We start from the raw sequence: 12,365 nt of genomic DNA, 5'->3' as shown, positions 1-12,365 counted from the left end.
CCCTGAATTTGTATGTGTTGTTCTAAAATAACTAAGATGCACCATGTACAGTTTTCTTGAGATTAAAAAAGGTCTGAGTCAATTTTATGATGTTCTTCAAAGGTTTTTATTAAAAATAAATTCAGACAAAAAACGTAGCAGATGAACAGAAGTATAAAGCCTTTAAAACCAGAAGTTCTAATAAACAAGCTACTACGAGCAAAAAATAATCCAGACAATTTAGTTTGGAGATCAAAAGTACATTTATATAATGATGCTGTTAAGTATGTATTTATTCATTTATTATATGATAATGTTGACAATTATTTGTGCTGTAATCTAGTATTATTTCTATTATTGCAAGAATATATGCAACTTTAACTTTGTCTTCAGGAGCAAGAGAGAGCATTTTACAGATTTTACCAGTTTAAGGGAGATTCTTTGCACCATTACATAAGTATACATATACATCTACGTATATGTATGTATACACACAGACACACAAAAATATATACATATGAATTAATTATGCTAATGTCTATATATACATATGCATATATGTATATATACATATATGTGCATGTGTATAAACATATAACTGCCTATATGTATATACATGTATATATGTATGCAATAAATGTATATTCATCTATATATGTATATACATATACACACATGCATGAACATGCATGCACACCTATATATGACACCTAACATCTAACTTGTACCTTCTATAATCTCAGTTAAACAAAATCCTCTGTTGCCTGTTAGTTGTACTGGGATTAAACAGTTGCCATTATTCACACTTGCTCTCAGAAGATTCATCAGCAGGAGAAACTTCCAACAGGAGCTGTAAGTGGCAAGTAATTTTATCAAGAAATGCAAAATGCAATTTAAAATGTATAAAAGGCAGATAAACAATAAGACTTCCCAGCATGAACAGGAAAGCATAAACATATTGCAGGTTTGGAGACCAGACTATGGGAGCCAAAACTAGGAAGAAACACATTGCCACCATCACAAATGGAACTGGTAGAAACACCTGCAAGAGAAAGAAAAAAAAAACGTTTTAGGAAATAAACTGACCAACTGTGATTTTATGCCTCATTCATAAAAGTAACAATGTGTTCTTTGCCACACTGCTGCAATCTCACCGAGGATGAGATTCATCTGACCTCAAATTGCCTACAGGATAGGCAACTTTTCTAAAATACTTGTTCAGGCTCCATATATTGTCAAGGGGGAGAGACAGGCAGGCCCTGAAAACCATTCATCCACATACGATATTAGGGGCTCCTAAAAGAAACTCAGGGGTGCCTACAAGAAGCTTGGACAATGAGCATACACTTCTAAGCCATGTTTCTGACAGCTAGATTGAGATTAAATTTAACCTATCCTTAACGCCTGTGGTTGTGTCAGGAAGATGAGAGTAGATCAAAGTTTAATTAACCATGAATGGCCAGCCTGGATCCCGCACTGTCCTGGTTACTGCTCCCCACCAGTATGGTTTCACATTGTTTGCACATCTCCCCCATTCTGTATATATCCACCTCTTGTTTTGAAGTGCAAGCTCTCTGGGGCAGAGACCATCTGTTTGTTTCTTTTCCTTCTACAGTGAAGCAAAGTGTTTGAATAAGGCTCTAAAGACTGTGATTATTATTTGTATTTTTGTAGTCACTATCCACCTTTGACTTGCACTTGTTCTGTAACTTTTGTATGCTACCCATGACTCAGAAAAAGCTGCAAAAATATTTTATAACTTATTTCCATTTACTTTGTATGGTCGATGTAGATGAGGTTCCCGGTATCGAAGTACAATCAGGCTTGCACAAGTCAATCCAATCATAAGCCAGGCAGAAAATTCAAAGTAATTTGTTAACGTAATAACGTCAGAGGGGATTATAAAAATGGATGCAATGGTGGTTGAAAAAATCATGGCTGGTGCTGGAGTACAGGAGTGGACATTAAGCATGGATATTAAAACAGGCAAATGTCCTGACTGACTTCCAGCATAGCTTAATCGACCTAGTGTGAACATGCTGCTGTTGAGGGCACCAAATATTGAGACAGCAACAGACAGAGGAATGATCCAGGCAACAGAGGGGATCACTCGATCAGCCCAAGTGACTGCCACAGCAACTGCAAGAAAGCAAAGCATTAGTGTACTGTAGGTACCATGTTCTGAATTCCTGACAGACTCAACAGAAATTAAACTTAAAATACATGAAATATCCATTATTTACCAGCAATGCCTGGTTTTTGTTACAGTAGTCAAACACGACTAATCTAATCCTAGAGGTATTTAATTCAGGAGCTAAAAATTTCCGGAGGGGGACGATGACAGCAAGAAGGAGTGCTGCCTGCTGGAGGAAGCCCGGTAAACCTGCTGGGGCCAATACCACGGTAATGGACTGCCCAGCGGGAGCAAGCTGCATCTCACCGCCGTGAATCACAAACATACACGCATGGGCAAGGCCATGCGGGGAAAGAAAATGAACGCGTTAGTCCCCGGCATGACGACAGTGGTGATATGATCTACTGTTACGAGGAAACTGCCAACACGAGCAAATGTACGTGCAGAGACGGGTCAGCGAGCGTGTTACTAATGAGATTTTGCTTTGGGTGGAACTGGGAAATGTGAAAGATTATTTCTGAACAAGAGATATTCAATATTCCTTGGAAATTAGCTATAGCACATATTGTAGCAAGGACTAATATTTAGTGGGCCTATAACCAACTGCCATAGGAATATAGGTCTTGCAGTGATCTGAGCAGCACAGGAAGTTACTAGAGATGGGGAAAACAACCCCTCAAAAAATGCAGTGAACGAACAAGAACTGCAGCAGTGCATAGCAATGTTTGAAACAAGAGCTATAATTTTAAGGCTATCTCCTCAGCTGACATAGATAAGCACAGCTGTCCCAGTATGTTTGGAGCTGCTCATGCTGGCTGGGCACTGCTATTCATGCTTACTCTGGTATTTGCTGCCTCTTTCATTCTAGGATGGATCTGCAAATGTATGCATCTCTCCCAGCAGATAGCCTGATAATGGCTGAGACATAATATGAGGTTGCTGAGTGACAGCTACACTGCTCCCATTTATGTTATTGAGCTCTTCTCATAGGAAAAAAAGTAATTGGTCCATCCAAATGAGGTATGGTTTTTGTCACTCCTGGGGGCAAGGTCTGACAGCTCAGCCTCATTGCAGTGGTATTTAAAAGGTGCTGTTTGGACAACCAAGGAGAAGTACAGCTCCTCTGGGACATTTTCATGGACAGCTTATTGGTACAGGATCTGAGAGAGGCTTTATATACACTGGACTTTTGTATAGGCTCTTCCAAGGAATCGCAGTATTTATCATGAATAACCCCCCCCACACACACACAAAATGGCTATATTTTTGTGTCCATAGTCTTTTCTATATTATTTATCATGATAGACTTGTCCACCTCCTAAACAGTAATGGCTTTAACCTGAGACACATGAGGTAGGGAAGGAAGGAGGCAAGAGGATTAAAACTACAGGAAAACAAAGGCCTTTCCATACTCAACAAAGACCTGATCTCTGCCTGATTTTCCAGGTTTTAATTTTAATACACTTCTGATTTCTTTTTAGACAGTGCAGGTATAAGCCAACATTTTCAACACCTAATAACATCTATCTGCACTCAGTCCAACTTGTGTCATACAGTAAAATTAAACAAGAATTCTCTGTTAAAACTTAGACTGAACCCAGAATTCCCGACTGTGAAGTTAGATGAGCAGAAGTAACCCAGTGAATTGACATCAGATGGGTATGCTAATGGACCACACCTTTTTACTTAAAAAAAAATCAAATCCTTACCTGAAGAGACAATTTCCTTAGGTGTGAGGACAGTCAGATATGAGATGTTCACCAGTAAGTAAAAAACAATTACTGCCGGAACAGCAGTCATCACAGTTAAGGGGATATTTCTGCTAGGGTTTTTCATCTCTTCTGAAAAATACAATTTTAAAAGACTAATAAAGCAAGCAATATAGCTTCTGCAAGTGTGTTTCAGTAGCGAATCTGCCCAGAGCTTGACAAGACCGACCCCTAATCATGGCTCCTAAGCTACACTGCTTGTGAGGTCCTACAGTTGTTCTCAAATAGTTTATTATCAAAGAAGTCTAAACAAAGTATTTTTCATTTTTTCAAATCTCTTTTTTCTTATTTAGATCTTTTTTAACTGTCTTGGAAGGAGGGAGAGATAGAAGCCTGATAAAAAAAATTACAAAGGGACTGATAATTAGATGTGATATTACGAAGAAATTCTTTGGGTGATGAGACACCAGAACAGGTTGCCCAGACAAGTTGTGGATGCCCCATCCCTGGAAGTGTTCAAGACCAGGTTGGAGTGGAAGGTGTCCCTGCCCATGGCCCCGTCCAAGGGGGGTTGGAACTAGATGATCTTTAAGGTCCCTTCCAACCCAAACCATTCTATTATTCTATGATTTTATGATAACTTTTCTCTGATTTAACAAATCTTTGACTTACATTAAAAATCGATTTGGTAAGAACTTTTCAAGTAGCCATACTTTTAAATCACAAGCTTGGATGTCAGACTCTAAAGTCAGTTTATTTATTCTTACATCACCTCATGAGTCCTGATCTGAAACTTTCTGAGTGTATTTTCCTATTCCTGCACAAAACCTTTCTCTTTGCCCTTACCTCAGGAAATACAGAAAATGTAAGGGGAAGAGACCGAAGGTATTGACAGAAGAGCAGTAATGCAATGGCTTTAAAATGGGGCCATTCCCAGCTGGATTCTGCTGTTGATTATCTTTTCCAGGGCAAAGCTGGCAGAGGAAAACTGTTTAGTGCTAAGCCTGGCATCTTAGCTTAAAACTACTCTTACCAAATGAGAAAAAACTCCAAACTTTGCAGCTGAACAACTGAGGCACTGGCACGCATTCCTGACCATAGGATAGCCCCAGCAAAAGATGAAGCTGGTTTCCAGAACCCTAATAATTCATCCTCATCTCAGTCAAAAAGGGTCTTTTTCCCTTCTTTCACTCCTTCACCCCTTCCCTCTCACTCCCTCTCCCCTTCCCACTTCCCTCAGCAGTTACAAAAGGCTTCCCAAGTGTTACCAACCGATAACTCACAAGAGGGAAGAAGTGGAAAGTCAAATGTGCAGCTTACTTAAGCTTTTTTTAGGAGACAGAAATCCCTTTCCTCCCTCAAGTATAATGTGTCCCCTGCCCAGAACACCAACTTTGAGCCTGCCCCAGCGCTGGCTGTAGTGCACAGAGCCAGAGGGACTGAATGAGCACAATGGTGAAATTCAGATACAGACTATTGGAGAATTTGGGATTTATTTCAAATGTAAGAAATACACTTGGTAATTTTGAGCCCAGAAGGGGACAATCACCAAAACTGCCAATTTATATTTGTCTTTCCATTTGTTTTGTTGCTCATTACAGTCCTGCCATCCAGCTGGCACCTGATGCTTTAGCTGAAGCTCACAGGAATTAAGTTATTGTTGAAGAATAGGAAATTCCGTTCAGAAGAGGACTATTGCATAGACTGCATCTGTCTGAACAGCTGTGCTGCCCAGTGCATGGTATTTATTACTACTGCTAACTGATCAGAAAATAAATTAATATTTTACCAATAATCTTGTATTTTCTCCAGCTTACAAAGCTAAATGCTTGCCTTTAAGGAAATCATAAGATTTCAAAATTATACTTTGCTGATTTATAACACCTTTTTTATTGCAGCATATTGTTAATGCTGGCATAGCTGGATTTTCATAATAACAGTCATTTTTTTAAACATTAACCCAATTTTCACACTGTTCTCACCATTGAACTTTGTGTTATGCATTTCACACATTCGGTGTATTTAATGTTTTACATGTGATAGAAGTCAACAGAAAAATAGGTTTAAAGATGTAAGAGCAACATCCATTTGCTTACAACTTAATTCTATAAATCTGATGATACTATAAAACACTATTCATTTAACTCATGACATGCATAACTAACTTCATGAACGTTATCTCTGCAGCTTTCATGAAAAACTGCTCTATTTATTACTGCCACATGTGTCATCAGATACAGAACAGGGTAAGTAAATGGATATTCAAAAAGGTTTTGAATGTTTAAAATAGAGCACAAGTTATATGAAAGAATTTATACCACTTCCCTTACACTCTTCTTCACCTTCTGTGCAAAACTCTATTTTCCCAAGGAAGTGACCATTCTATATATCCCATGAAATTACTATATTTTAACACAACTCGAATTTGTCCATGTACAAACCAGCTGCATATTCTCAGAGAAGGTACAGATATTTAAATACACATTAATCAATTATCCTTTTGGATTTGGTCCTTACTGTGCACATAGTTTGGCATGGATATCTTAATCCTTTTCTAAAAATGCATTGACACTGACACTAAGACAAAATGCAACTTTTTAAGGTATGAGAAAATCTGTTTATGCACGAGATTTTAAATGAACTATTTTGATTTCTCCTGTACTCCTTTGGAAATGTCAGTCTGATTCTGGAGACTGCACAAGAAGCAAGAAACTTCCCTAGAGAGGAACAACGCCTCTTCTACCAGCCCCAACAAACACAGGACTCATGTAAAAAGTGAGAGACCCTATGGTCTTGAAGGAGAGACAAGTTCTACTAAGACGAGCTGAGGAACATAAGAATGGCAACTGCAGAAAAAACCCTGAAGAAGAGGAGTGAGATACCTGCCATATAATTGAGGGACCACCAACCACCATACGCATACAGTCCTTGGAAGAAGGCTTCGGCAACCTGTGATGCGTTGGGGATCTCTGAGCTGAACGCGTCCTCAAACCTGGCCAGACTCTCCTTTCTGCCGACAACAAGAACTATGCCACCGATGGCAATTACAGATAAGGCCATCATCTTCAGCAGAGTGAAAATCGTCTGCACCCACGTAGCCATTTTGACGCTGCAGCCATTCAAAATCCCCAGGGACCAGAGAACGGCCAAGGCCAAGCATTTCTTCATCACTTCTGGTGCAGGGCAAATGCCGTAGAAGGGCTGGGTGGCATACTCAGCAAACAGCAAGGCTCGAGCAGCATTTGATGCTGGCTTGGTAAATGTCGATGTCCAGATAAAGACGAAGGCGGGTAGGGATCCAAGGCCTCTTTTAATATGGCTGTATTCTCCTCCGGAGAAGGGTAGAGCGGTTCCCAGCTCCGCATAGCAGAGGGAACCCATCAGCGAAACCAGGCCAGATGCAGTCCAGATCGTTAGTGCGACGCCGACATTGAGTAAGGAATGCTTTAACACCCCCGTGGGAGACACAAAGATCCCCGCCCCGACAATTGATCCTATAATAAAACTTACCCCATCGAAATAACCTATATTTCTTTTGAGTTGCATCTTGGCCTTTTCTTGTCTTTTCCCATCTTTGGGATTGTCGCTCTTTCCTTTTCCCATTTTTTTTCTGTTTTTTTCACAGCAGATTATATGACTTCAGAGGCTAGATTACATGTATTTTCCCTTCACTTCGTTGTTAGCAGACTGTCATAGCCCTACTTGCTAGTGAAATGTTATGAAAAGCCTGGCTTAATCATTCAGGAAAGAGAGCATACTTTGGGTTTTGGTGTCTTCTGTGTGAAGATGATTAACCAAATACTTTAAGAAACACTGGCAAATCATATACATGTTGGTTTAATATGTACTTCAGCAATTATTAAGGTCTGGAGGTATTTTTAAAGAAACCGGCATAAAAAATAATGCGCGGTAAATGCTCATCTCTCAGCTGATTTTCATCAACAGATTTCAAATATTTTATGTATGTCTTCAGAGACAACTGCGAGAGGTGGGTAAATGCGACCTCTGCATCAGACCTAGGGAAAGGGGAAGGGTATGGCAGCACGAAGAAAGGTATCAGCTCTCCTTATGTTATTGACAGTGACACGGGCATTACTTGAACAGTCAGGTACTATTTTTCCACCGTCAATACATAAAAATGACTGATCACCAGTGAACACCAGTATGTTTTGCCAAATCCCCACCAGTCACTGGGTATAGTGGAGCTTGTTTATCTTTCACTCATTAAACACTGCCCTAGAAAGAAAATTAGCAGTTTATTCCCAGCTTTTCTCGAGCGCTCATCATTATAGTAGTACCCAAGCATTTCCTAAGCAGGGAGTAATCTTCGGACACTGCTGCCAGGGGGAGGGGCTGCATCGTCGTTTCCATTGTATGTATGGGGGGCGGTGGAACAGAAAGATGAAGGTTGAAAGTTCCCACCACCTCTTCAGGTGCAGCCACTGATTTTTCTACATAGTTAACAATCCGTAGTATATTTTATGTTCAACATACAGAAACGGAGCTTCTCTTCAATCAGATGTGGATATATCATTGCCATAGACATTTGCTCCAAGAAAAATGTATTTATTCTTTCTAAGAGATACAGAGAAAAATGGGCAGAAAGAGGGAAACTGACTGAAAAAGAAGCTCAGTGCATACCTTAAGGGTTGTTAAGCGCCCAGGCTAGTAGCTGCAAAGTTCTTACTTTTTGCTGGTCAAGTTGCAGAACACATTTTGTCCTGAAGGTCAAAGCTCAGTAACACACCGAACAAAACTCACGGCTTTTACAGGGCCCATCTTGAAAGACACAGTGGTTCAGATCGATCCTGAACAGCTGGATTTTCACTCAAGTACAAAATAAATTTGGCTTAAAAATTAGGTTTATGTAATATGCCATCATGTGAAAGACTTGTAGTTAAACTAGTCATGTGCATAGACTGTTATTTTTTAATTTTTTCAATGACTTTGTTAAAGTGGGTTTCCATCACCACACAGAAACTATGCAGCACAGTGACAGAATCCACAGCTCCAGAACAGCATTTAACCATGAGACAATTCCTCCACCTTCTGCAAATCACTGCAGCACTCACTATATACCTTCACCTCCAAAAAACATCCAGTCCTACAGACTACAAAAATTCTAGTTGTACACAAAACACACCTCTATTTATAAAATTTTGCATGCATTTTAAATTGCATTTATTCACTTTCAAAATTGCAGTATGTATTTAAGTTCAAGTATGCATTTACCATTTATTATGAATAATTCATAATAATTGAAAGTATTTATTCACCAGTATTCATGAATTGGAAATTGTGACAAATGTTTTAAATGGCTAAAATATGTAATTTCCTGTTTTATCTCAGTGCCTTTTCCTTCTGTGAATGCACACATTTTTTGATACCAAGCAATCTTCCAACTCTTTATTTTGGGTGTTCTACTATGTACAGCTGGATTTGGATTACTGTTTTAAAAACAAATAAATATTACACTAAATGGCAGCTTAAAGTACAGATGCAACTGATTTTGTTTCGCTGTTCATCCTAAAGTACATTAATTTCTAGTATAAGAGGCATTTCCAAAATCTCCCAAGCAGCAGATTAATAAGGATTTTTTACTTCTGACAAAGCTGCCTGATTTCAGAAAACCCCGCTGAGATTATTGCTTTCTTGTGTGTGCTTTCTGCCTACCTCAGCTAAATATTTCTAGACTTTCAGTGAAATGCTTTGGAGATTTATGCAAAACATGCTTTTCGTTTTGGTGTGGTGTTGCCAGAGTAGGAGGAGGTAAGTAAGAGCAGAGATAACAACAACATTCCTACAAATCCAACAAAAACTGACGTTCTGGAAACAGTACACTAACATGAGCATTACCGGGGCAGAAGTCAGTAAAACACAGCTGGTTACACAACAATAGGTAGTTTTCAGCCAAACTGCTTTCTTTTTCAATATGTAAGGGTAGAGCCTTCTGAAGCACATCATAAATATTCACTTCCCAGGTTTTCTGTAAGATTTCCAAATTCTCCTTCTAGCTGAGAGGATAAATTGCCACAGTCTATATGATTATCTCAAAGTCTCGTATGTCAGTGTCTCCTGCCTCACACCCAACTATATACTTAATACCTGGCCACATTCACTTTGATGACATTACCCAGAGACTCAACCACTGAATATAGGGCAAAGATAAATGATTAAAATAACCTAGACACGTTTGTAAGACAAGCCTAAGATTCCCCTGATACGCAGAGTAGACTGAAAGGTTATATCATCATCAAAATAAAATGCCAAAGTACTGCAATTTTTATAGTCAACAGGGAACGACGACATTTGAGTGCCAACTACTAAGTTCTCTTTGACAGTAAAATGAGGTCAAGAGAGTGCTATATAACAGCTGAAATTTCAGCTCATCATTTCTAGTTCTCCTAGCATTTAGGATTTTCCCTTTTAATTTTCTTTCAATATTCCTTTAGCCTTCAGTGTCAAGTTTTTCATTATCAACTATCTAATGCTTATCATGACTGATACCTTCTATCACTATAATTTCTCTAAATTTAAGAGAGAAACCAATACAGAAAAGTAATGGAAGAATATTTTTGTTGCCTAAAATGGATATCTATTACCTCCTAATTGTAATTAACCAAATTTCAATGTACTTGGATAAGAGTCTCGATTTCAATTTTGTCAAGAATTTTCTGTGTGTATTCATTAAATCTTTCCTATGATCCACGCACTGATTAGATAGCCTAGAAAGAAGCCCATCTGTCTAAATACTGCCAGATTTTAAAACACTTACTTAGTTCCTTTTCAATTAACTACACAGTGTTTCAGGCATGGTTTTGACTTATCTCTGCATCATCCCAAATCCTTTAAAGGGAGAAGATGTAGCAAAAATTAGAACCTAATTTGTCTTGCAAAGTTTCAATAAATAGTCTTCTGTGTTGTCTCTGAAGAAGTTTCCTGCTGCCAACATTCAGCAAGGATAAAGAAGAGGAACACAGGAAAAACCTGAAGAGAACTTCTAGGAAAAAAACAGTCATAGTTAATATTCCTTGGCATATGTCAAGGGACATACTGTATTTAATGTAATTGAAAAATTTTATTTACAATCCTCCTTTTTTTTCTCCTCTTGTTTAGCTCACCTTTTGTGGTGCATATGACATTTTAAAGTAGTTTTCTTTGCCTTACCTTCTGAAAGGAGCTCAACAGCTATTCAAGGATTTCCGTAAGTCCCATTAGACAGAAGTCAGTTTACCATCTGCCACACTGGACCCCATGATGTATTCACAAACTTTTATTTAGAAAATGAGTCTGCACATAGAGGTACATGACAATCTCCTGCCTTAGCAATATCCTTTTTTCCTGGTACTCCACCAAACTTGTTATACATCTGCATTTTATTATAAGTCTTAAGGACCTATTTGTTTTCCTAGCAGATATATCATTCTATTTTTACTACTGATCAAGAAAGAGGCCTCACATAGTAGTCAGCTAATGACAAACTAAAAAACATGCGGAAAGCCACTGTTTTGTGACATGCTACAATGTTTGCACTTGCATCCCATACAGCTGTTCATACTAGCTATAGAGTTTACTTAAGTATTTCTCTTTGATAAAGTACCAACTTAAGTGTGTTTGCGTGAGCTGCTGTATACATTCTCTGGTGGGCTGTAATGTGTAAAGAAAAGTGTATAGATTTTTTGCAGTTAACGGATATTAATAATCAGTGGCTGGTAAGCACGGCCAGCGACAGCACTCATCTGTGTAAATGTAGACATTTAAAAACTAGGTGTCTACTTTGTTAGGCTTCCCTTGTAGTAAATAGCAAGAGATGGGTTGAGACTCACCTAATCACAGCAATGGCTGTATGAACTGCCCACTGGAAATGATTCCCTTTCTATTTTTAGGCGGTTAGATGAAATCTAATCCACGCCACCCCCCATGGGGACAGGCCTGTATTTTCTACATCAAACGCTCAGGGTTGTACTGTAGGCTTACATAGTGACACTATAGTACCCTGAAGAATAAAACCATTCTTGACAAAAAGCCAGTAACAGTAACATACTGTAAAGAGCTACTACAATAGCACTTACATTAAAAAAGCAAGTACAGCGCCTAGTCCAAGTAGGAAGTCCGTTAGGACACTCGGTCCAGCCTTATTGAACTTTAACCAAAATTCACCTTTAACTACATTTCTCTTCAAAATCCTAGTTGTACTGCAACAGCCAGTGCCTTGTCACTGCCTCTGGTCTCCCAGAGGCTCTCCCTGTTGTGCAGGCAGGCCATGCTGAGCAAGACCCCCTAGTTGCGGCCAGCAGAAACTCCGAACAGAGCCCTGGGACTTTGCGGCTCCTCGGGATTTGGCGGGGGTCACACCATGCACAAATACTGGGGTGGGAGCCCCAGACTGCAGCACACTGGCCGTTAAGAGGCAGGCCCATGAGCAGGCAGTCAACCCTCCAAGTGTCGACTGAAGCCCTACCGCCCAGAAAATGCCTCTTCCTACGGAGTGAATCTGTGGCCAGGCCTGCCCGAGCCACTGGCAAGCCTCCAGCTGTGACTGG

At 39.3% G+C, this 12,365-nt stretch overlaps 1 protein-coding gene across 1 annotated transcript; it reads right to left on the bottom strand.

Moving 5' to 3' along the window:
* Positions 1-775: 775 nt before the first annotated feature.
* On the bottom strand, positions 776-7,650 carry SLC7A13 (solute carrier family 7 member 13). Its single transcript, XM_075140635.1, has 4 exons — positions 6,705-7,650; positions 3,823-3,954; positions 1,754-2,118; positions 776-1,021 (listed from the first exon to the last, which is right to left on the bottom strand). Exons 1-4 carry the CDS (start codon positions 7,423-7,425, stop codon positions 776-778), a joined length of 1,464 nt encoding a protein of 487 aa, XP_074996736.1. The 5' UTR covers positions 7,426-7,650.
* Between the last annotated feature and the right edge of the window lie 4,715 nt (positions 7,651-12,365).

This window comes from Calonectris borealis, chromosome 2 (assembly GCF_964195595.1).
Source record: "Calonectris borealis chromosome 2, bCalBor7.hap1.2, whole genome shotgun sequence".
In the NCBI taxonomy this organism is placed as follows: Eukaryota; Metazoa; Chordata; class Aves; order Procellariiformes; family Procellariidae; genus Calonectris; species Calonectris borealis.
Note: the sequence above shows the minus strand (reverse complement) of the source record. Positions and strands in the feature narration are given on the sequence as shown.